Consider the following 26185-nt stretch of genomic DNA (forward strand, 5'->3'; position numbering starts at 1 on the left):
TGCTGTCTTCATGCCTGGCACACTCAACTGATATCTTCATGCCTGGCACACTCAACTGGTGTCTACATACCTGGCACACTCAACTGCTGTCATCACATGCCTGGCACACCCAACTGCTGTCTTCATGCCTGGCACACTCAACTGATGTCTTCATGCCTGGCACACTCAACTGCTGTTTTCATGCCTGGCACACTCAACTGCTGTCTTCATGCCTGGCACACTCAACTGCTGTCTTCATGCCTGGCACACTCAACTGCTGTCTTCATGCCTGGCACACTCAACTGCTGTCTTCATGCCTGGCACACTCAACTGCTGTCTTCATGCCTGGCACACTCAACTGATGTCTACATGCCTGGCACACTCAACTGCTGTCTTCATGCCTGGCACACTCAACTGCTGTCTTCATGCCTGGCACACTCAACTGCTGTCTTCATGCCTGGCACACTCAACTGCTGTCTTCATGCCTGGCACACTCAACTGATGTCTACATGCCTGGCACACTCAATTGATGTCTACATGCCTGGCACACCCAACTGATGTCTTCATGCCTGGCACACTCAACTGGTGTCTACATACCTGGCACACTCAACTGCTGTCATCACATGCCTGGCACACCCAACTGCTGTCTTCATGCCTGGCACACTCAACTGATGTCTTCATGCCTGGCACACTCAACTGCTGTTTTCATGCCTGGCACACTCAACTGCTGTCTTCATGCCTGGCACACTCAACTGCTGTCTTCATGCCTGGCACACTCAACTGCTGTCTTCATGCCTGGCACACTCAACTGCTGTCTTCATGCCTGGCACACTCAACTGCTGTCTTCATGCCTGGCACACTCAACTGATGTCTACATGCCTGGCACACTCAACTGCTGTCTTCATGCCTGGCACACTCAACTGCTGTCTTCATGCCTGGCACACTCAACTGCTGTCTTCATGCCTGGCACACTCAACTGCTGTCTTCATGCCTGGCACACTCAACTGATGTCTACATGCCTGGCACACTCAATTGATGTCTACATGCCTGGCACACCCAACTGATGTCTTCATGCCTGGCACACTCAACTGCTGTCTACATACCTGGCACACTCAACTGATGTCTACATGCCTGGCACACTCAACTTCACGTCTTCATGATATAGGTACCAGCATCTTTATTATTTGAAATGTGACAATCTTCCACATCTAGTCTGGCACTCAACAAGTTGATTAAACACATTTTTGGAATGCCTTCCATTTTAAAGAGGGAGTGGTTTGTTCTAGGAATTGGATACCTGGTGATGCACTTCCACATGTCCATGTGTGGAATCTTTGTGGATAGCCCACCTAGTTATTCATCAATTTGAAAGACCACTGTCAGCTCATCATTGTGTTACGTAAAATATTCAATTTATCATTCACATACATGTATGTTGTCAAAGATTTCTTGTCATTGCTAGGGTAGACACTGCAGGGGTGTGCCTCCCTGTAGCACATAAAGGCATACATGTATTAAACATAAAGCATCTGTAAACACAGGTTTGTCAGCTTGTTTAGACAGTTCAGGAATTCAAACAATGCTGGAGGATAGCTGCATAGTTAATAGTTGAGGCTGGGTCTTTAAATTCTCTTTAGAGAAATGACAGCAGTAGTGTGATTACCGGTAAACATTAAATTTTGATTACCCCTAGAAATTTTAAAAAATAGCATACAACAATGACAATATACAGGGACAAAGTACATTTACACAATAGAGTGTTAGTGTGTTGCATATTCAATTTGAAAAAATTGTGTGCACAATAGTTTTCAGACCTTCAAGGCATGTGAAATATACAATAGTAGGTAATTGGGATGATTGGTTTCAAGTCAGACAAAGCTCTACTACTCTAATTTGAGATGTAAATTTTCCTGCAATACATCTTGCAGTATATACTTATAGCCCCAGTTGAACTTTATATCCCAGAAGAGTTCTCAGTCAAGCAAAATCCTATGCATATAAATGTGGGAATAATCCTCAGATTTTACTAAAGTACACCAAATTAGATAATACAAGCTTTGTCAACAATTGAGAAATGAAATGACATGACATGAAGAACAAGATTTAACAACATATTTTGTCTTGGCTTACAGTAAAGCCATTATTGTGTAGGATTAAAGTATGGTTCAAATAAAATTACAAAGACAGAATTACACAATATATGTATCTTTATTAATTAAACAATTACATATACCAGCACAAATAGGAAGCTATTATACAGCAATATCAATCTTTTGAAGAATACAAAATTCATAACAAAAACAGTGTACCCCCCCCCCCCCGATTATACAATGAAATAATTTAAAATCTGTACTACCATGGAGATGTAAAGTTAGATAACAAAGTGAAATAACATTTTACATCTGACGATTCAAGGCAAAATACTGCCAGTAGTAAAATTATTCTGACATACACGGTTCATTAATGATTGAAGTATTACATGGCCAAGGGAGGAGCTGGTGATTTATGCTTAAACATAATCTATCTATATATACATATTTAATTCTGGCCAGTCTATATAAAAACAAGCAGCCTATCGGCTGAGATAGCTCCGCTGTTAGCAATGCACATTTCAATTAAAGAACTGAAGACATCATTAGAAAATGAACAATATGAATAGTATCAAAGCAATCAGACTTACGGTTTTTAACAAGAAGTCGAAAATATCACTTTTTACCGAAAATTACAAAAATATTCACCAAAATTAGAGAATTGAAGATATCAGCACGAAATGAACAAATCTGAGAGAGGTCCACATGTAGTACCTATATATGTAGTATCAAAGCGATTTGACTTGCGGTTTTTAACAAGTTGAAAATATCACTTTTTACCAAAAATGACAAAAATATTCACCAAAATTAGAGAATTAAAGATATCAATACAAAATCAACAAATCTGAGAGAGGTCCACATGTAGTACCTATATATGTAATATCAAAGCAATTGGACTTGCGTTTTTTAACAAGAAGTCGAAAATATCACTTTTTACCAAAAATGACAAAAATATTCACCAAAATTAGAGAATTAAAGATATCATTACAAAATCAACAAATCTGAGAGAGGTCCACATGTAGTATCTATATATGTAATATCAAAGCAATTGCACTTGCGGTTTTTAACAAGAAGTCGAAAATATCACTTTTTACCAAAAATGACAAAAATATTCACCAAAATTAGAGAATTAAAGATATCATTACAAAATGAACAAATCTGAGAGAGGTCCACATGTAGTACCTATATATGTAATATCAAAGCAATTGCACTTGCGGTTTTTAACAAGAAGTCGAAAATATCACTTTTTACCAAAAATGACAAAAATATTCACCAAAATTAGAGAATTGAAGATATCAACATGAAATGAACAAACCTAAGAGAGGTCTACCCAAGGTACATATACACCAAGTATCAAAGCATTCAGGCTTGTAGTTTTCAAGAAGAAGTCTAAAAAGTAAAACATTGACACGGACGACGACGACGGACGACACCGGACAATCACTCATATGATAAGCTCCGCTCGACAAAGTCGACAGCGGAGCTAATAACTCAGGTAGGACAATTCTATGATAGTGTTTGGCAAGTGTAGTAAAAAAAAGAGGACTAGCAAAATATAGACATCTAAAAAAAATAAACTTGGCAGTGGCATCATTTGTATACAAGTCAATTTACGTATAGGAGAGTTGAAGATATATAGACATGACAGATGCACACAATCCCGATTGAAAGACAATCTGGACTTTCATGCATATTTTAGTCAATGTTTTGTAGATTTATGGCATGTAAGAGGGGGGAGTCCTAAACTGTTGGCTTTGGTGTTTTAGTTACTGTACTTCTAGTGTTTCAAAACATTAAAATTCATAATCCAGACGATCTATGAGACTTCTGAAAAACAAGCCAATTCAAAATGAAATAACTCTTTGGTCGAAGTCTGAGGCAATGTATAAAAAAAATTATCGATTGAGTGTCCTAATGCTAAAGTCACATCTCTTGTATTAAAAATGTTACCAAACTAATTGATAATAATCCACTGTTTGGTGTGTGTGCTGTACTATAGGGATTATTGTCTATGAACATCAGCATCACTTCCAACTGATGCAATAAACTGGGCCTTGTGTTTGAATACAGATGGGCACCCCCCCCCCCCCAGATCATCCAGATTAAAAAATCAACATACAAATAATTAAATGACCAGTTTGCAAGCTTAAATTAGAAGCATGAATAAAATACTCGGTCCACTATTAATAAAAAAAATAATTTACATGATTTTTTATCAAATAAAACACATAAGTAGATTTCGCGAATAATTGAGTTGAATGTTCAATCAAGAGTATTAAAATTACTAGAGGTCATTATAACATGAACTAAAACATTCACACAGCTGTTTTTAATCAGTTCCTCTACATTTTAAAAATTACCTTGCATTCAAAGACAGTTCATACCATTTTTACTGAAAACACAAATAGTCTGTACCTGAAGTTACATTTCACTGATGTGATTGAATGTCATAGTTTTAATCCCTTGACAGTCAGTACTAATTATTACATGATTACACATTACACATCTAATTGTATACTAAGTATAAATTCAAATAAATATGCATAGACCACAAGAGAAATTTTCATACAAACTCTACAAACTCTTTGTCTTTTATAAACACTGTGTACAGAGGTTGACATAATACAACCAGCTGGCAAGGTTCCATACTCTCTCAGAAAAGACATTTTCAACACAAAGTAGTACAGAATAAGAATGATTGTTCAGGCCATTCGTTTCTTCCAGTATATCCATGTTTGTCTTTTCATAGCCTGTAAACATGGCGGTACAATCACAGCCTGTAAACATGGCGGTACAATCACAGCCTGTAAACATGGCGGTACAATCACAGCCTGTAAACATGGCGGTACAATCACAGCCTGTAAACATGGCGGTACAATCACAGCCTGTAAACATGGCGGTACAATCACAGCCTGTAAACATGGCGGTACAATCACAGCCTGTAAACATGGCGGTACAATCACAGCCTGTAAACATGGCGGTACAATCACAGCCTGTAAACATGGCGGTACAATCACAGCCTGTAAACATGGCGGTACAATCACAGCCTGTAAACATGGCGGTACAATCACAGCCTGTAAACATGGCGGTACAATCACAGCCTGTAAACATGGCAGTACAATCACAGCCTGTAAACATGGCGGTACAATCACAGCCTGTAAACATGGCAGTGCAATCACAGCCTGTAAACATGGTGGTACAATCACAGCCTGTAAACATGGCGGTACAATCACAGCCTGTAAACATGGCGGTACAATCTCAGCCTGTAAACATGGCGGTACAATCTCAGCCTGTAAACATGGCGGTACAATCTCAGCCTGTAAACATGGCGGTACAATCTCAGCCTGTAAACATGGCGGTACAATCTCAGCCTGTAAACATGGCGGTACAATCACAGCCTGTAAACATGGCGGTACAATCACAGTCTGTAAACATGGCGGTACAATCACAGCCTATAAACATGGCGGTACAATCACAGCCTGTATACATGGCAGTACAATCACAGCCTGTAAACATGGCGGTACAATCACAGCCTGTAAACATGGCGGTACAATCACAGCCTGTAAACATGGCGGTACAATCACAGTCTGTAAACATGGCGGTACAATCACAGCCTGTAAACATGGCGGTACAATCACAGCCTGTAAACATGGCGGTACAATCACAGCCTGTAAACATGGCGGTACAATCACAGTCTGTAAACATGGCGGTACAATCACAGCCTATAAACATGGCGGTACAATCACAGCCTGTATACATGGCGGTACAATCACAGCCTGTAAACATGGCGGTACAATCACAGCCTGTAAACATGGCGGTACAATCACAGCCTGTAAACATGGCGGTACAATCACAGCCTGTATACATGGCGGTACAATCACAGCCTGTAAACATGGTGGTACAATCACAGCCTGTAAACATGGCGGTACAATCACAGCCTGTAAACATGGCGGTACAATCACAGTCTGTAAACATGGCGGTACAATCACAGCCTATAAACATGGCGGTACAATCACAGCCTGTATACATGGCGGTACAATCACAGCCTGTAAACATGGCGGTACAATCACAGCCTGTAAACATGGCAGTACAATCACAGCCTGTAAACATGGCGGTACAATCACAGCCTGTAAACATGGCAGTGCAATCACAGCCTGTAAACATGGCGGTACAATCACAGCCTGTAAACATGGCGGTACAATCTCAGCCTGTAAACATGGCGGTACAATCTCAGCCTGTAAACATGGCGGTACAATCTCAGCCTGTAAACATGGCGGTACAATCTCAGCCTGTAAACATGGCGGTACAATCTCAGCCTGTAAACATGGCGGTACAATCACAGCCTGTAAACATGGCGGTACAATCACAGTCTGTAAACATGGCGGTACAATCACAGCCTATAAACATGGCGGTACAATCACAGCCTGTATACATGGCAGTACAATCACAGCCTGTAAACATGGCGGTACAATCACAGCCTGTAAACATGGCGGTACAATCACAGCCTGTAAACATGGCGGTACAATCACAGTCTGTAAACATGGCGGTACAATCACAGCCTGTAAACATGGCGGTACAATCACAGCCTGTAAACATGGCGGTACAATCACAGCCTGTAAACATGGCGGTACAATCACAGTCTGTAAACATGGCGGTACAATCACAGCCTATAAACATGGCGGTACAATCACAGCCTGTATACATGGCGGTACAATCACAGCCTGTAAACATGGCGGTACAATCACAGCCTGTAAACATGGCGGTACAATCACAGCCTGTAAACATGGCGGTACAATCACAGCCTATAAACATGGCGGTACAATCACAGCCTGTATACATGGCGGTACAATCACAGCCTGTAAACATGGTGGTACAATCACAGCCTGTAAACATGGCGGTACAATCACAGCCTGTAAACATGGCGGTACAATCACAGCCTATAAACATGGCGGTACAATCACAGCCTGTATACATGGCGGTACAATCACAGCCTGTAAACATGGCGGTACAATCACAGCCTGTAAACATGGCGGTACAATCACAGCCTGTAAACATGGCGGTACAATCACAGCCTATAAACATGGCGGTACAATCACAGCCTGTATACATGGCGGTACAATCACAGCCTGTAAACATGGTGGTACAATCACAGCCTGTAAACATGGCGGTACAATCACAGCCTGTAAACATGGCGGTACAATCACAGCCTAATGATGAAATGTCAGTTGACAATACTTAATCAATGTACTGCCCAAAACATGCATGTAGTTGTGATATCAGCCACTATACCATACTCCCCCCTCCTGTCTTTTCAGCCACGAACACCATACTCCCCCCTCCTGTCTTTTCAGCCACTAACACCATAGTTCCCTCTCCTGTCTTCTTTTCCAGCCTTACAATGTGAGATTAATCAAATTACTGTTGATATGGTGGGGGAAACTGGCCTTGATTTGGTGGGTAACCTGACCCACCACTGGTGGAATATGGATTTGGCTGACCTGGCATGGGTTGCTGTGGCTGTTGCGGTGCTGGTCCTCGTGTGTAGGGATGGTAACGCTGGGTTGGCTGGCTCTGAGGTGGATATCCAGTAGGATAATTACCCTGTTGGGGGTACTGTCCTTGCTGTGGAGCAAATCCTGTGGCTGCAGCTGGTTGAGGTGCCTGCTGAGGTGGTGGAGCCTGCTGTGGAGAGGGCTGTGGAGGATACCCTTGTGGCTGATTAGGGTACTGCATTGCTTGCTGTTGGTTATATCCTTGTTGTTGGCCAACATACTGCTGACCTGAAAACAATGTTATAGTAACATTTTTACATTTGGTGAAAAATATAAATTTACAATTCACTGCCAAATTAGCAATTGGTAACATTGCAACATCGAAATATTTTAATTTGGGGTCTGATGAAAACAACATGGAACTCTAATAAAACACTGCCAATGTTAATAGCACTGAGGTTATAAAGAAGTGTGTTTTCTGCTATCAAGGGTAATAAAACATACAGCCTAAATATTAAATCCAAAATCAATTATGGAAATAATTCTGTGTACTGAATGATAATTAAAATGCATGAATTATAAACCAGTTATCAGGTTTGTCAATTATCCAAAAGCACATATGTACCAAGTATAATTTATATTTGAATGGTCTGTGTTAATTATTTTCAACTACTTAATTTGCATAAATTACTCAATTTATGCAAATTAACTAGTTAAATTAATTCAAAATTGAGCCAAGACCTAAACTATTAATATACAAATTAGGTCATTATTTTGTACACATTTTCAACCAAAAACTAATCATAATAAGAGATGTAAATTAAATATCTTACTTCCCCAATCATAAGCCCACCCCTCTATTTTTAGACATTTAATGAGTTGAATGCATCGCCGATTATAAGCCCAGGGTGTTTTTACCAGACATTTATTAAAATATGCGTGTAAAAAATGCGTTTCATTGCATAAAAGTCATGCTTAGAATGGTAGTTTGGTACGTGAAACCTGGTCAATTTTCCAAATAACCGTGTCCATTGAGACTATCGTGAATGGAGTGTGAATGAGTAAACTATTCTTTGACGTGACATGTTGGCGACCATGAAAGGTGTTTAAATAATTCCTCCACACTCAGTTTACTTTTCGAAAATTGCGAATCACCATTTTTTTTTTTAGAAATCAGCGCCAACAGATCAACAGTGGAATTTCACTTCTGCATGATGAAGTCGTTGAGATTAGATTGAAACCATTAATAGGAGATGGATTTGTAAAAAATTATGATTTAGTGCTTTTATACGAGAATTGGGCATTGGGCAGTCATATTGAATCAAAAATAATGTTCATGTTGATGTATCTATTGGTATACTGACTTTAAACAGAAATGTTCATTGCATTCATGGGAAAGTAGGCATGGGTATCACGAAAAACCAAATGGCCGCCAGTCAGCCATATTTGTTCGAATCACGAAAAAATATGACATGCACCTATAACCCATTATGTATGATCAACATATCAACTTTGATCTAAATTGGCCTAGTCATCTCTGAGAAACAGCTCTGGACATGTAAAAAATGACGATTTAACGCTTTTACAGGAAATTTGGGAGTCGGTAAGCCATATTGAATCTAATCACAAAAATAATGTTGGTACAAATGTATCCCTTGGTATACTATCTTTGTACAAAATTTAAAGAGAAACGTTCATTGCATTCAAGAGAAAGTAGCATGGATACCATGAAAAACAAAATGGCCGCCAGTCGGCCATATTTGTTTGAATCACGAACCTACAACCCAATGTGTATGATCATCATACCAACTTTGATCCGTGAACTAAACATGTTTGTGGATTATACTGGAGCACTTATATGTACCAAAATTCATTGACATCTGTTGAGTGGTTCCATGTACCAAGTTTCATAAACTGACAAGTGGTTCTTGAGATATTGGTGAAACATGCACAGAAAGGTAACCACAATGACAGTTACAAATGAAATCAGTCTGTGTTTGCTAACTCTTCCATTGTTTTATTTAGAAGTATTTCTGACCATGTTACGACTATGATGATGTTGTTTTTTACCTTGCTGAGGTGATCGTCTATAGGACGGCATCTGTTGACCACCCATAATCTGCGCACCTTGTTGAGAAGGATACCTTTGCTGTACATATTGTTGCTGTGATTGTTGTGTACTAGACACGCCTTGTTGCTGCGCCATCATCGAGCCTAGGTTATCAAGAGTAACAATACTTAATTATAATTCATCACCAAACTGACAATTTTTTTTCATTTGACAAGTACAGTAGTACGCAATCTATGCCTTGAAAACTGAGCAAAATTTACATAAGGTTATTTGAATAGATTAGCATGCATGCACTCAACCACTACATTCATATGAAACTATTATTTCCCAGCATACATGTACAACATGGCTGATAAAAATGAGTTGTGAAATGATGAGCTGATAGATGAATCTCACCTTGTTGTGGCATTGGTGAGCGTTGGTATGACTGTGGTGGAGCTGGACTACCTGCAGCATATGATGGGAGATTATTACTTGACTGCATCTGATTACTTGCAGGGGACATTGATGGATGAGGTGAGAGGGCAGAACCTACAGTGATCAAGAATACAGTATCAATTTCCATGCGACTCTAATCAGTTTTGATCTACAGTGGATGTTCCCCTGACTGCATTGGGTGGGAAACATGACTGCCCTGCCTGACTGTTCCTGACAGAAGTGAATAATAATTATATTAAACAAAATTTCCTAATCAACCTGATTAGATTAGTTAAAATGCTACAGTACAGCTCAAAACTAGCTTACTGAACGTGCTATGTTAAGATCGTGTTATGACTATGCCAACATGATGTTAACGCACCTAAGCCTTGCGTTAATGTAAGCAGCTCATTAACTTTGGTAGCTTTGAGGAGAACAATAGAACTAAACGTGCGAGACAAAAATATTTCAAAACAAGTCATTGTCAATGACACGTCCCTGCTCCGTTCATATTTGAGTGACATATACATTCAAAGCAGATCATGACCGAAATACACCTGCATATGTACAACACATTGTACTAAATCTGAACAAAATCCATCCATGCATGACTGAGATCCGGTTCCGGAATTGTGAAAATGCGTGATTTTGATGCATTTTCAGCCTTAAAATGGCCATCATTCAGCTATTGTTAAGCGGATCATGAAACAAATACACATACATATTTGTGCCATGATGTACCTTGTGTGTGTGAAGTTTGAACTCGATCAATCCAGGCATGTCTCAGATACGAACCCAGAACTGAATTCTTTAAAACAAAATGGCCGCCAGTCGGCCATTCCAAACCCGATCCAAAAAAAAAATGACGTGCATCAAGGTTCTATTATGTTTAATGTATGTACCAAATTTGAACAAAATCCGTCCATGCATAACTGAGATCCGGGTCCGGAATGGTGAAATTATGCGATTTTGATGCATTTTCGGCCTTAAAATGGCCGCTATTCGGCTATCGTTAATCGGATCATGATATAAAATGCATGTGCATATGTTCAATATAATGTGTGATGTATGAGTGAAGTTTGAACTTAATCGGTCCATGCATGTTCGAGATACAGGTGATCACGGACACACAGACGCACACAGGGCAAAACATAAGTCCCCGTTTTCGGACTACGGGGACTAACAAAGACGCCTGGATGGTTCAGTAACAAGTTACGTTTTGAAAACAAACTTCAAAAGTTTTGTAAATTGTACTTGTTCCTAATGAGCAGTTTTAGGTAGCACTCTGAACCATTATTTGCAATATTTGATGACTTGATAGAGGATCATTCCATCAAGAGTGGTTTTTTGAATCAGCAACCATAACAAACATGTTACATTACATAATAAAATGAATGGTGTAATAATCACAACGTAACACAACGTAACACAACTCCCAAACTGGCAATTAGCTGGCTACGACTTTTCATACAAATTTACATTTCTTAAAGTGAGAATCACTGTCATCAATGTATTATATGTAGTATTAATTTGCACTATTTGAATAAATGGTGGTTTTGAAAGTAAGATAAGTTAGTTCTTAGCCAGCTGAAAATGAGCAAAAAATTAGGCTTGCACAGTGCTGTAGAATACTGTGGAATACTTTATTTTCGCTGGAATTAATTTTCGCTGAAAAGGCTTTTTGGGCGTTTTGTATGGAACTTATTTTCACTGATTTTTGATGAATTTAATGTGAAATATAGGAAAAAAAGTATATTCGCTGGATTTTATTTTCACAGAATCATCCATTCAGCGAAAATAGCGAAAATAAATTCCAAGCGAAAATATAGTATTCTACAGTATTAAGATGGAGACATTACAATGAAATATCATTATCAAAGTCAAGTATATTGTACAGATGCCTGCAGTAATTCAGAAACAAGCAGTCTGTTGGCTGAGATAGCTCCACTGTTAGCAATGCACATTACAACAAGCAGTCTGTTGGCTGAGATAGCTCCGCTGTTAGCAATGCACATTACAACAAGCAGTCTGTTGGCTGAGATAGCTCCGCTGTTAGCAATGCACATTACAACAAGCAGTCTGTCGGCTGAGATAGCTCCACTGTTAGCAATGCACATTACAACAAGCAGTCTGTTGGCTGAGATAGCTCCGCTGTTAGCAATGCACATTACAACAAGCAGTCTGTTGGCCGAGATAGCTCCACTGTTAGAAATGCACATTACAACAAGCAGTCTGTTGGCTGAGATAGCTCCACTGTTAGCAATGCACATTACAACAAGCAGTCTGTCGGCTGAGATAGCTCCACTGTTAGCAATGCACATTACAATAAGCAGTCTGTTGGCTGAGATAGCTCCGCTGTTAGCAATGCACATTACAACAAGCAGTCTGTCGGCTGAGATAGCTCCACTGTTAGCAATGCACATTACAACAAGCAGTCTGTTGGCTGAGATAGCTCCACTGTTAGCAATGCACATTACAACAAGCAGTCTGTTGGCTGAGATAGCTCCGCTGTTAGCAATGCACATTACAACAAGCAGTCTGTTGGCTGACATAGCTCCACTGTTAGCAATGCACATTACAATAAGCAGTCTGTTGGCTGAGATAGCTCCGCTGTTAGCAATGCACATTACAACAAGCAGTCTGTCGGCTGAGATAGCTCCACTGTTAGCAATGCACATTACAACAAGCAGTCTGTTGGCTGAGATAGCTCCGCTGTTAGCAATGCACATTACAACAAGCAGTCTGTTGGCTGAGATAGCTCCGCTGTTAGCAATGCACATTACAACAAGCAGTCTGTCGGCTGAGATAGCTCCACTGTTAGCAATGCACATTACAATAAGCAGTCTGTTGGCTGAGATAGCTCCACTGTTAGCAATGCACATTACAACAAGCAGTCTGTCGGCTGAGATAGCTCCACTGTTAGCAATGCACATTACAACAAGCAGTCTGTTGGCTGAGATAGCTCCGCTGTTAGCAATGCACATTACAACAAGCAGTCTGTTGGCTGAGATAGCTCCACTGTTAGCAATGCACATTACAATAAGCAGTCTGTCAGCTGAGATAGCTCCACTGTTAGCAATGCACATTACAACAAGCAGTCTGTCGGCTGAGATAGCTCCACTGTTAGCAATGCACATTACAACAAGCAGTCTGTCGGCTGAGATAGCTCCACTGTTAGCAATGCACATTACAACAAGCAGTCTGTCGGCTGAGATAGCTCCACTGTTAGCAATGCATGTATAGTATCAAAGCAATGGGACTTGCTGTTTTCAACATGAAGTCGAAAATATAATTTTTACCAAAAATGACAAAAATAATCACCAAAATTAGAGAATTAAAGATATCATTACAAAATGAACAAATCTGAGAGTGGTCCATATGTAGTACCTATTTTTGTAATATCAAAGCAATTGTACTTGCGGCTTTTAACAAGAAGTCAAAAATATCACTTTTCACCAAAAATGACAAAAATAATCACCAAAATTAGAGAATTAAAGATATCATTACAAATTGAACAAGTTTGAGAGTGGTCCACATGTAGTACCTATATATGTAATATCAAAGCAATTGGACATGTGGTTTTTAACAAGAAGTCGAAAATATCACTTTTTACCAAAAATATTCACCAAAATTAGAGAATTAAAGATATCATTACAAATTGAACAAATTTGAGAGTGGTCCACATGTAGTACCTATATATGTAATATCAAAGCAATTGGACTTGTGGTTTTTAACAAGAAGTCGAAAATATCACTTTTTACCAAAAATATTCACCAAAATTAGAGAATTAAAGATATCATTACAAATTGAACAAATTTGAGAGTGGTCCACATGTAGTACCTATATATGTAATATCAAAGCAATTGGACTTGTGGTTTTTAACAAGAAGTCGAAAATATCACTTTTTACCAAAAATATTCACCAAAATTAGAGAATTAAAGATATCATTACAAAATGAACAAATCTGAGAGAGGTCCACATATATTACCTATATATGTAATATCAAAGCAATTGAACTTGTCGTTTTTAACAAGAAGTCGAAAATATCACTTTTTACCAAAAATGACAAACAATATTCACCAAAATTAGAGAATTGAAGATATCAACCTGAAATGAACAAACCTAAGAGAGGTCTACCCGAGGTACATATACACCAAGTATCAAAGCATTCAGGCTCGTAGTTTTCAAGAAGTTGAAAAAGTAAAACATTGACACAGATGACGGACAATCACTCATATGATAAGCTCCGCTCGACAAAGTCGACAGCGGAGCTAAAAAGGTAAATCCTCCAAAGATTTCTCACAATTTGCACATATTCATACCATAAAATACAAGCCATGCATGGCACAGTCCCTGTTAGTTATCAAATTTAAGATATAAAGTTTTGTTTATAGTAATATAGCTGGAATATAAACATGTCAGGAATATGAGTTTGAGTCTGATCTGAAAAATAAAATGACGTGCATCAGGAACCCGTAATGTCTAATGTATGTACCAAGTTTGAACGAAATCCATCCAGAAATGCTTGATATTTGATGATTTTTTAGCACAAAAATAACAACCATTCAGCCATTTTGAATAGGATTATCAAACCAATATATCTGTCTATCTATGACATGATGTATAATGAATATTTAAAATTTAAACATAATCAGTCAAAACAAGTTGGAAATATGGGTCTAGAAGCCCATTCATTAAAACAAAATGGCCACCAGTCGGCCATTTTGAATGTTATCTGAAAAACAAAATTATTTGCATCAAGGTCCCATAATGTCTAATGTATATATCAAGTTTGAACAAAATCCATCTGTAAACAGCCGAGAAATGCTTGATTTTTATGATTTTTTAGCACAAAAATGGCCGTTATTCGGCCATCTTGAATCAGATCGTAAAAAAAAAAAAGATGTTCATCAAGGTCCTATAATGTCCAACGTATATACAAGGTTTGAACAAAATCCATCTGTAAACAGCCAGGAAATGCTTGATTTTGATGATTTTTAGTACTAAAATGGCCGCCATTCGGCCATCTTGAATCAGATCGTGAAACAAATTGATGTGCATATCAGTGTTCTCCCCAGGCCAAAACAGCGTCGCGGGCCCCGACGCGATCGGATTTGCCCGCGACGCTATGTGTTTCCTCCGCGATGCTATTATTTATCCCGTGATCTGATTTCTTCAGTCTCTCACAGACTGTAAAGTTTCCTGGCTAACTAGTTAAATCTACAAATGCATTGTATTAACGCCAATTTCCCGGGATAATCCCCTGTTGTTTCTCATTGGTTGGATATCGTTTTAAAAAAACAAAACCGTTCTATAAAGACAAAGCCGTAAGCCCCAGTGTCAAACGCTCTTTGCCAAACATATATTCATATGCAAATGATATAGTCACACTTGGGGTCAAAAGCCACATGTTTCCAGTGTGTACGAAACGTATTTTCATTATTATTTTTAGAAATGTAGTCGTACTATTATTCCAAGTTTTGATTTTTGTCAGTATTTTTGATCTTGTATTTGTTTTTTGAGATCAAAATGTGAAAAAATATATATTTATGATGTAAACAATTTTGACCTCGTGATTGTGAATCCAAGATGGCGTCACCCACGTAAGATCCAGCGAGCGTGAACTTCCCACTCGGATCGCATATCGTGCTCAGATTTGAATGAATTAAGTGAAGCATAATTGAAAATAATATATTTATCAAGAAATCGGGAATTCTAATCAAGAAACGTGTGGAAATTGGAGTGACACTTGTGTTATTTCTTGGAAGAAATGCCTCAATTTTACGTGGTATAACAATGGCGACAATTCATAATTCAGACCTCCGTTGTCTCGAATTGTTCACAATTGTGTTGAACAGACAACATCGATGATTAAAAAAAATACATAAAGATGGATAATTTCAGCCAGAAAAACTATTATTGCTCAAACATAGTAGCGTAAGTATCGTGACTCGTAACAGTTGTTGTACTTAACCGGAAAACAACAGAAACGGAAGACAAGCAATGAGAATAATCAATCCCATGTTTAATTTACCAGGACTGAACAGGGTTTTATAAAGTTGCTGATTGCTGGGCCAAGCAAAGAAACAGAAAACTCAGTATTTCTGCAGGACATTTGCAATACTAAACATACAGTGCAATAATTGTATACAGATTGTACATAAAATAAATAGAAAAAAAGGAAAAAAACTGGTTTTGTTTTATTTCCCCATATGACAAATAATATGTTAATTTATGCTAATATGCTAATTATTATGCAAATTAGCCGCGACTCTATGGAAAATTTCTGGGGAGAACACTGCATATGTATGATATCATGTATGATGTATGTGTGAAGTTTGATTGTTATTGATCCAGGCATTTCTAAGATACAGGTCCGGACGCACGCACGCACAGACGCACTCACACACACACAGACGCACGCACGGACACACAGAGCTCAAAACATAAGTCCCCGTTTTCGGACTTCGTCCGAATGGGGACTAATAATTACCGTAAAAACCCACAAATAAGCGCCACTCTCAATTAAGAGCCACTCAGTAAAAATTTGTTACATTTGACCCTCCATTAAGAGCCACCAAGAGTTGAGAGGTTTTGTCAATAAGAACCCAGAAATAAGCACCAGCCGCCCGGTTGTTTACAATCAGGCAGACACAAGCTTGTCATGCCTCACTTCCACCCTGCATTGTTTATTGCCCCACAGAAGGTGCAAGACAAATAAAGATTATCCCCATAGCTTGCCTGATGTCCAGTGTAATTGAGAACGGAAGAATGACAGACAAAAGAAATGCACTGAGAGCGTGAATGTGACTGTCAACTTGTCTATTTTAAATTTCTGACACACAATCGACCAATGCACAAACTATTGAGGTATATAAATGTACCAAAATGAGCCAAGTACGGGTCGTACTTTTTAGAAAATAGCGAGTACGGGTGATATTTGTAGCGAGTACGGTTGATATTTGTAGCGAGTACAGGTGATATTTATAGCGAGTACGGGTGGTATTTGCAGTGAGTACGGGTGGTATTTGTAGCGAGTACATGGAGGTAATCTAGCGAGTACGAGTGATAAAATAAAATAAAGTGAAGCAGCCACGTATAATTAATTATATATTCACGCAGTTTGACCCCTAAGACGTAGCTTCGTAAACAAAAATGCCCCATAACTGACCAGACAAGTGTAACCTTGGAGCTACAATAATAAATAGACTCATTCCCCCTGGCCTGACGTAAGTGACGCAGCAGTGTTCGTAATAACATGTTTGTCTATATATAACATTGTTTCACTGTAGTGTACATTTTTGTTGAATCTATGGCATGATTAACACCTCGGCGTTGAGGTGTTATCAAGTTGAAGACCGTAATTGTTTACATGGTGAAAGCGCTATGTGACACATAGATCCCTTTTAAACACACCGTTTTTCAGACATCCAAAATCAAGCCAAATTGAACATATTCCTGCACGCGCGATTTTTTTTCTGGGAATTATTGTGCAGAATATGATTTGGAACATACATGTGACTAGCTTATTCCTAGCTTTCAGGAGCTGTAGATAATTAAAATTCGTGCACAATAGACTGTCCACAAAATACACACTCCTTTGTTTAGGCTCGTTTAGGAAAAAAAATATCAAAATATAAACTGTTGACCTGAAAGAACAAGTTCTTCATGCGCCATGAATAATTAGAATGTGGACACGGTAACGTAATTCCCTTGTTTTAAAATTACCCCTTTGTCCCAGTCTCGATGCCCAGGTGTTAATCGTGCCATAGATTCAACTACCTTACTCAACAAAAATATACCCTAGAGTGAAACAATGTTATATTTAGACAAAAGTGTTATTACGAACACTGTTGCGCCACTCTCGTCAAACCAACAAGAATGAATCTATGTATTTATTATTGTAGCTTCAAGCATGGACATAATAGTTTTTATGGCCATGCTCCAAGATTACACTTGTCCGTTCAGTTACGGGGCACTTTTGTTTACGAGGCGTCCATTTTACTACGTCATAGGGGTCAAACTGCGTGAATATATAATTAATTAAACATGGCTGCTTCACGTCCACATTTATTTTTTGTAAGATGGAACTAGTTTTGGTTCGGTAGATTGAACTAGTTTCCTAGTTTCAGTTCGTACCTCTGATATTTTCTTTATCAATGGAGTGTTTTGCTGCACCCATAATTGTTGTATAAATCTCGTACATTTTACCCCGCAATACCCTCACTCCGTACTCGCTACATTTTACCCACAATACCCCACCCGTACTCGCTATATTTTACCCACAATACCCTCACCCCATACTCGCTATATTTTACCCACAATACCCCCACCCGTACTCGCTATATTTTACACACCCCCCCCGTACTCGCTACATTTTATAATTCATACTCGCTAAATTACCTCCATGTACTCACTACAAATGCCACCCGTACTCACTGCAAATACCACCCGTACTCGCTACAAATATCACCCGTTATCGCTATTTTCTGAAAAGTACGACCCGTATTTTTCACCCGTACTTAGCTCATTTTGGTACATTTATATATTTGAACTATTTAGTAGTAACTATGTTTTTTGCCGAAACACTGAAGGACACGTTGAGATATTCATTGCCAATGATGTCTTTATAACCAAGTAAAGTACGTCACGATTTTAGAACATCTTTATCGAAAAATCTTAGGTATGGGGGGGGGGGGGGAGAGGTGTTAATCCGGTCCTGGCAACGTTCGAGGGATCGTGACGTAGCTCTGACTGTGAGAATGTAATGATTACGCAGCCCACTCTCGCTGATCGTGATTTTGGGTTATTTTTTGCATTTCGTTTGAGACGTTAGTTTTGGGGTGATTCAAGACAAAATGTTCAGCGAAGTGACAAAATAACTGGCATTAGTTTGGAGAGAACTCTCTTGCCGAAAATAATCAAAATTGAAGTCAAATGGATTAGTTCCACAAACTTGCGCGATCAACTCGTCTTACAGCAAAGCGAAGTCGACGTGAGCCGCCTGACCAAAATATTTACACTAGCTATTTGTGAGAATTGAAAATAATCTGGACTTGTACCAATCAGAAAATGCCTTGTAACAGGCCAGTGCTTTCGTAAATGATTTCGTCTCTTCGATTAGTCACATGAAATTATTTTTAATACATGTAATTGTTACTTTTTCGGTATCATTTCGTATTTGGTTATATAGGGGTGGGGCTATAGTTTGACCCTGTTTGTGTGGACTGTGAATATCATTAACATATAATTATAAGCTGGCTTGAATATGAAACAGGAAATATATAAACCAAAGCTGTACTGTCAGACGTCTAGCGCAATTATAATGCAAGAGTACCCAAGCTGTAAAAATCTATAGAAAACATGTTTTTCTTTATTGTTTTTGCCATAAATACAAGTGATTGGGCATCATTTTTTTTAATTCGTTCCATGCTTGCTTTGCAAGTATGTCTTCTCCTGTCGCTGCTGGTCAGATCAATTCTATCGGAAACTATTTTATATCATCACGCAAGTTATTCCCAGTTTATTTGACATTTGTTATTCCCATAACAGTATTTTTACAGAATAAATTAATTCCAATGATACATCATTAATAATTACTTGTCTGTTCTGGTTGTGTGTGTGTTTGCCTATCCCCTTCCCTATTTCACAATGAAAAGGTTTGATCACCCTGGTTTAAGAGCCACTGGCTACAAAGTTGTCAAAATGTTACCTAAAATAAGCACCACCCAGAAATGAAAGTGTTACAAAGTGGCTCTTATTTTAGGGTTTTTACGGTACCGGTAGTCCCTTAAACCTCATTCAAGCTAAATGAGTGACCTAAAAGTACAACTTTAAAGGAACTGGTTAACTAAAAATTACAATTTAACACTTACCAGGTATCTGACTGACTGCAGTAGAATTTGTTCCAGATGGATAATGCTGCGTTTGTTGGGGAGGAAAATGCTGTCCTGGCTGCTGCTGTGGTGGTTGTTGTTGTTGGTATTGCGGCTGTTGTTGAAGTCCAAGTTGTTGCTGTGTTGGGATTTGTTGTTGCTGCATATGTGAAGATTGCTGCATGTTTAATGACTGCTGTTGCATTTGCTGCGGTGGCTGTTGTGCAGGGGGAGGGGGTGTTGGTTGATGTTGAGGAGTCTGTGGTGTCTGTGGAGTTCTTGGTTGTTCTTGATCTAAAACTTTTTCAACCTGTGGTGCTTGTTGAGCCTGCTGGTTTTCATCATGTTGCTGTGACAGGGGTTCTGATGATTTAGAGTCTGCTTGTTGTTGTTGAGGAGATTGTCGCTGCTGTTGTTGTGGAGATTGTCGCTGTTGCTGGAGTTGTTGCTGTTGCTGGAGTTGTTGCTGCTGTTGTATATGCTGCTGGAACTGTTGTTGAAACTGAGTTTGCTGCTGCACATGATGCTGTGGTTGTTGGTGATGCGGATGCTGCTGCTGCTGTGGGTGCTGTGGTTGAGGGTGTTGCTGAGGTTGAGGGTGTTGCTGAGGTTGAGGGTGTTGCTGAGGTTGAGGGTGTTGCTGAGGTTGCATCCCACAGTCCCCTTGTGGTGGTGGCTGATATCCCATTGGACCTTGAGTCAGGGCCACTGACCCTTGACCCGGCATTGGGCCTGGTGGATGGTGTTGTAGCGGTTGTGTTTGAGGCTGTTGTTGAAACTGACTTGGTGGCTATGAATTTTAAAAAAAAGCAATATTTCATTTTAGCTTTAATTTTCCCTGAAAGGATATTTTTGGGTGTTTTGTATTGAGTTTATTTTCACTGATTTTTGATGAGTTGAGTGTAAAATATAGGACAGAAGGTATATTCGCTGGATTTTATTTTCACAGGTTAGCCCTTATGCAAAAATAAAGTATTTTACAGTAACTAGCTATTCAATGCTGACAACTCTAACAATATAATTAAAGGTTGGTAAAGTATTTACCATGTTAAAAATATAGTATTATTTTAAATAGCACCTCATCATGTTTTATTCAAAGTGACACCTGGAAATTCAGTCGTCTCAAAATAAGCTTTGGATATTTTGTCCAAATGGCAACTAGCATCATGGGATATTTCTAATTATTTGCCATATTTTGGGTGTAAAACAGTAAATTAAACAAAAAACACTTTGGCTCTTTGTCTGAAATGATTGAACAAAATAAGAATATTTTGAAATCAAAGAAAGCTTAGAAAGAACTCCCATGTGCTGAGAGTATTGAAGACACATTAAAAATAATTTGAAATTACTTGTACTTGATTGAGATAGTGATGGAAAAGCTGAAAACTAATAAAGCAAATCAGAAAATTAATATGAACAGATTTGAGTGTAAAACTAATGAGGTCTGCGCAATGTAACAGACCATCTATATACCAAGTTTTATTGAAATGTGATTGGAACCCAAAAAAATTATGAATTATTATGCTAATTAGGGAATTAAAATAAACAAATTTTAACCCCAAACTAATCTGGTTTGTACATTGTCCTAAAGCATCTTTGCACCAAGTTTCATTGAAATGAAATAATTAGTACTTTAGATATCAGTGTGATAGCTTAAAAGTGGTTAATTATGCAAATTAGTAATTAATATGTACAGATTTTAACCCACAATTATTCAGTCTATTGTCCTACAGCATCCATGCACAAAGTTTTGTTGAAATGTGATGATTAGTACTTGAGAAATCAGTGTGAAAGCTGAAAATTAATTATGCAAATTAGGTAATTAATATGCCCAATTATTTACCCTAAAACTAATCAGGTCTTTGAATAGTCCTAAAAGATCTATGTACCAAGTTTCATTGAAACGTGATGATTAGTACTTGAGATCTCTGTGAAAAAGCTGAAAATTAACTAAATTATGCAAATTAGGTGATTAATATGTACAAATATTTATCCCCAAAAAATTAATCTCTGCATAGTTCTTGAGTATTTATGTACAAAGTTTCATTGAAATGTAACGCTTACTACTTGAAACATCAAAAGCTGGAAATTAATTAATTATGCAAATTAGGTAATTAATATGCACTGATATTACCCTAAAAACTATCAGGTCTGTGCAGTGTCCTATGACATCTATGTACAAAGTTTCATTGAAATGTGATGATTAGAACTTGATCAGTGGAAAAACCGAAAATTCATTAATCGTTATGCAACTTAGGTAATTAGTAATTAGGTAATTTTTACCAAAAACTAATCAAAACCTGGCATTAGTTCAGAGCATCTATGTACCAAGTTTCATCAAAATCCAATGAGTGGTTCTTTAGATATCAGTGGAACAGTAAGGGAACAGCTAAAAGTTAGCTAATTATCATGCAAATTAACTAATTAATATGCATGGATTTTTACCAAAAACTAATCAAATCTGCGCACAAGTTCAGAGCATCTATATAGCAAGTTTCATCAAAATCCAATGAGTGGTTCTTCAGATATCAATGGAACAGTAATGGAACAGCTAAAAATTAGCATATTATCATGCAAATTAGGTAATTAATATGCATGGAATTTCATCAAATCTGCACATTGGCCCAGAGCATCTATGCACCAAGTTTCATCAAAAACTGATGTATGGTTCTTGAGATATCGGTGGAACAGACGAACACACATACACACACACACACGCACACAAACTGCTGATGTCTCGTGAGTAACTGAATCACTGGTCAAATGTTGATTTTTGGAACAAAAAAGCCACCATTTTTAATCAAATCACAAAACAAACTAATGTCCATCATTTACCGACCACGAGTGATGTTTTTGACTAAAGATTTTTGACAAATTTTGTTGTTAAGGAATGTTCTTCTTAGGGAATCTCTGAAATGATTTGTTTTTGCAATATCGATGGAAAAGCTGTGAAAATTGACTCATGCAAATTAGGAAATTGATATGTATGAATTTTCATTTATGTATAAGATTTCATTGTATGTGACATACATAAATGGAACAGACATACATCCACATAGACAGACAGACATAATAACCACAAAGACTATTTTGTGCACACTGAAGACAACCAGCACTCACCGGCAGTAATTGTTGGACATTCGAGTTAGAATCAGCAATAGTTGCCAAATAAACCAAATTACGATGCAATATTTGTTGGTATCTGCAAGTAGAAATCATTTTATGGTATAATCTAGGAATCAATAAATCATCATACACAATATATGAAAGCAGTCTGTAGGCAGATATAGCATTTCTATGCATACTCAGAAAGTTTAGCAATTTAAAAAGTTGGATTGAAGTTTCCACCCCAAAATGATTCAGGTTTATCTAAGGCACAGACTAGGCAAGCTAATTTCTTAAAGAAGTCAAAAATAAGTTTTTTTTCTACTACATGTATAACATAGTTTTACTATTGAACACCTTGCCCACGATTGCTCATCAACTACAAGAGTAAGTAATTGATGTGAAAAGACCATAAAACTGAATCTATAACAGCGTTCTCCCCAGGATACAAACAGCAGTGGTTGGCATATCCAATTTGAAACAAAAATTGTTTGAAGAAATGCTGATTGCAATGTTGAAAATAAAACTTTTGATGATAGCACTAATCATTGTAAACATCACGTAAAGCTCAACTTGTTTTCCATCATGGCTGGTGACCTTTGACCTACACAATCTTATTCACAGGCTGAATCCTATCTGCCACTGGGGGAGCACTTCAATCAAAATGCTATATCAAGACAACTAAATTAATGCTTTGTTGGTAACACACAAGGCTGCTATGATTGTTTACCATCATCACAATGTCCACTTTCCACTACACACCCAGGGATATTCTATACAGTTCAGTTATTATTGTAGTCAATTAACAGAGAATCCTCAATTACATATTTTGCCACTATTTTTGCACAACAAATAGCATATGAGAATATTTTTACAATTTCTTGATTTTCTTCAGTCATTTCTTATTTACTGATTTAAGCCATGAATTGTGTTCTAAATTATATAACTAATTATTAAACTAAAAGTAATAGTGTATAAGCAGTTTACGAATAATGAAAAATGTACAAACATTATGAATAAATTATGGAAATTATATGCTAGTTATTATGGAAATTCTTGACCATAATCCTGGGGAGAACACTGCTGTAATTGAAATGTGATCACAGACAACATTTTGAATTTGATCTGCAAAAAAAAAGGGTCCATAATGTTTAATGTATGCAGTGTTTGAATCTTTGTTATACGAACACACTAGATCTGGATCCAGAATGGCAGAAATGTTTCATCTTGATGAATTGTATTGAAAAATGAAAAATTAATTTATCTTATTGTTTTTCAGTTAATATGCAAATGTCTACTAGAATCTTATGATGAAGCCTGGACCAAAATAGTAATAGCTCTCTATGACAAGGTTTTTTGACAATTAGTTGAGGGCATAAAAAGCCATAAATGTAAAAATAACTGAATTTTCAGCAAAAAATATCACAGCTTTAGAATCATACCAATCATTTGTTGTGGCTGTCTATCGCACACATTCGATCAGGTCCAAAAAACTGCGAGCACTGTGTTTGTGTAATGGTAACACAAGTAAGAGACTATGGATTCACACCTTGGATTTTAAAATTGGAGGAAAACACTGATTGGTTTTGCATGCGAGAAGGTCACTATTAAGTATATATTGCGACTTAATCCGCTACAAAGTTGTGACTTCTCTTGCGTTCGCTGTGATAAGAGCGTATTTGTGACCATTACATAAATGGCTTACATTAACTGATTTTTGTTTCTTTGTAATAGAGATACATGTATTATGAGGTGAAATCAAGCATGAAACGAGTTCTAACGAATATATCTCAGTTAATAATGCCTGGAATCAAATGAAACAAAAACGAACCAATACAGAAAATCACTGTCTATCGATACAAACTAAATACAAATGAAAAATAACAATTACAATTAAACATCAACAAATATGAATAAATCAAGAAACACACATGGATAATTATACACGATAAAAGTCACAATATTTATGGATTTATACTGAAAGTATCATACTTATTTAAGGTTAGTTTCTGTGGTCCAAGATTATGAGGTTAAAAGTAGCGTTTTTAATCTTTCTGTGCGCATCAAAAGACGAACGATACCAAACGCAATGGAATCAAGGCATTATATAGCATGTACATGTAGGACAGAAAAACTATAATACGATTTACTTAGTTGAACATGAGAAAATTAACAACAAAGAAACGAGGTTGTGAAAAATAGAAATCAACATACTGCGCACACTCGCCGGCTTTCCCCTTGTTTTGACAATCAAGTATCGTCTGTATAAGCTGATTATTCTCATCCAGCATCTGTTAAAAAAATCAACAACAATGTGACCAGTTTCTTTGTGTCTTCGTCTTAAAATTACAGGTAAAGGCGGGTTTTCGCAAAAACAACAAATTTAAAGAATATTAAGTGACCCACGTCGTACAAACGAACTAATATCAGGTCCCGAATAAAAGACAAAGGTCCTGAGACTAAATTGGGCACACTGACAACAATTGTTGTTGTGTTTAACAAGAGCGTCTATAGTATACTAGTATATTATGGCACTTGTCATGTTCAGTTCTTTCATAACTCTACCTTCTGTATCGCCGCTGAGTTTGGCATCTGTGATCGGCCTCTCTGGCTCGGTTGAACAAATGATACAGACATCTTACTTGTCTACGACGGCTACAAACACCGACAAATCTCGTTTATGACGGTTCTTTCCGATAAAAGACAAATTTGCCGCGCGAAATAACAAAAGAGAATGTGATCGCAAATCAACACAACGTGATGTCGATAACCTCTTCACTGATATGGAAGCAAATATAACAGGCACATTGATTGGTTACATGTAAGATGACCCTGAGTGACCTCATTGTTGTCACCTCGTTCAAGAGGGAGTATGAAATATATTTTGAGGGGCATTAAACTATTCAAATATCATTGACCCAAATAGCAGATAATATTACTTTAATTATATTATATCATTAATTTTATAATAATAGAAGCAATAACATGGAATAAAAAATATAATACAATTGTGCTTACTTTTACTCTTTGAAAAAGGGCAATTTAACCTGTAACCGAGACTCCCTAAGAAAGTTGAAATTTATTTCAACATGATATTGTTAAATCTTAGATTCCTGACAAATTCATAGCACACTGTAGCACAATTACTTTCAGATT

General features: G+C 37.7%; 1 protein-coding gene across 1 annotated transcript; it reads right to left on the reverse strand.

The window, feature by feature from the left end:
* Positions 1-7210: 7210 nt before the first annotated feature.
* On the reverse strand, positions 7211-25856 carry LOC102803767 (uncharacterized). Its single transcript, XM_006819733.2, has 7 exons — positions 25595-25856; positions 25244-25320; positions 23045-23126; positions 19925-20714; positions 10029-10163; positions 9632-9775; positions 7211-7849 (listed from the first exon to the last, which is right to left on the reverse strand). The coding sequence occupies exons 1-7, from the start codon at positions 25664-25666 to the stop codon at positions 7485-7487; spliced, it is 1665 nt and encodes a 554-aa protein (XP_006819796.2). The 5' UTR covers positions 25667-25856; the 3' UTR covers positions 7211-7484.
* Between the last annotated feature and the right edge of the window lie 329 nt (positions 25857-26185).

The sequence above is a fragment of the Saccoglossus kowalevskii genome, chromosome 6, assembly GCF_978046115.1.
Source record: "Saccoglossus kowalevskii chromosome 6, keSacKowa6.1, whole genome shotgun sequence".
Lineage (NCBI taxonomy): Eukaryota > Metazoa > Hemichordata > Enteropneusta > Harrimaniidae > Saccoglossus > Saccoglossus kowalevskii.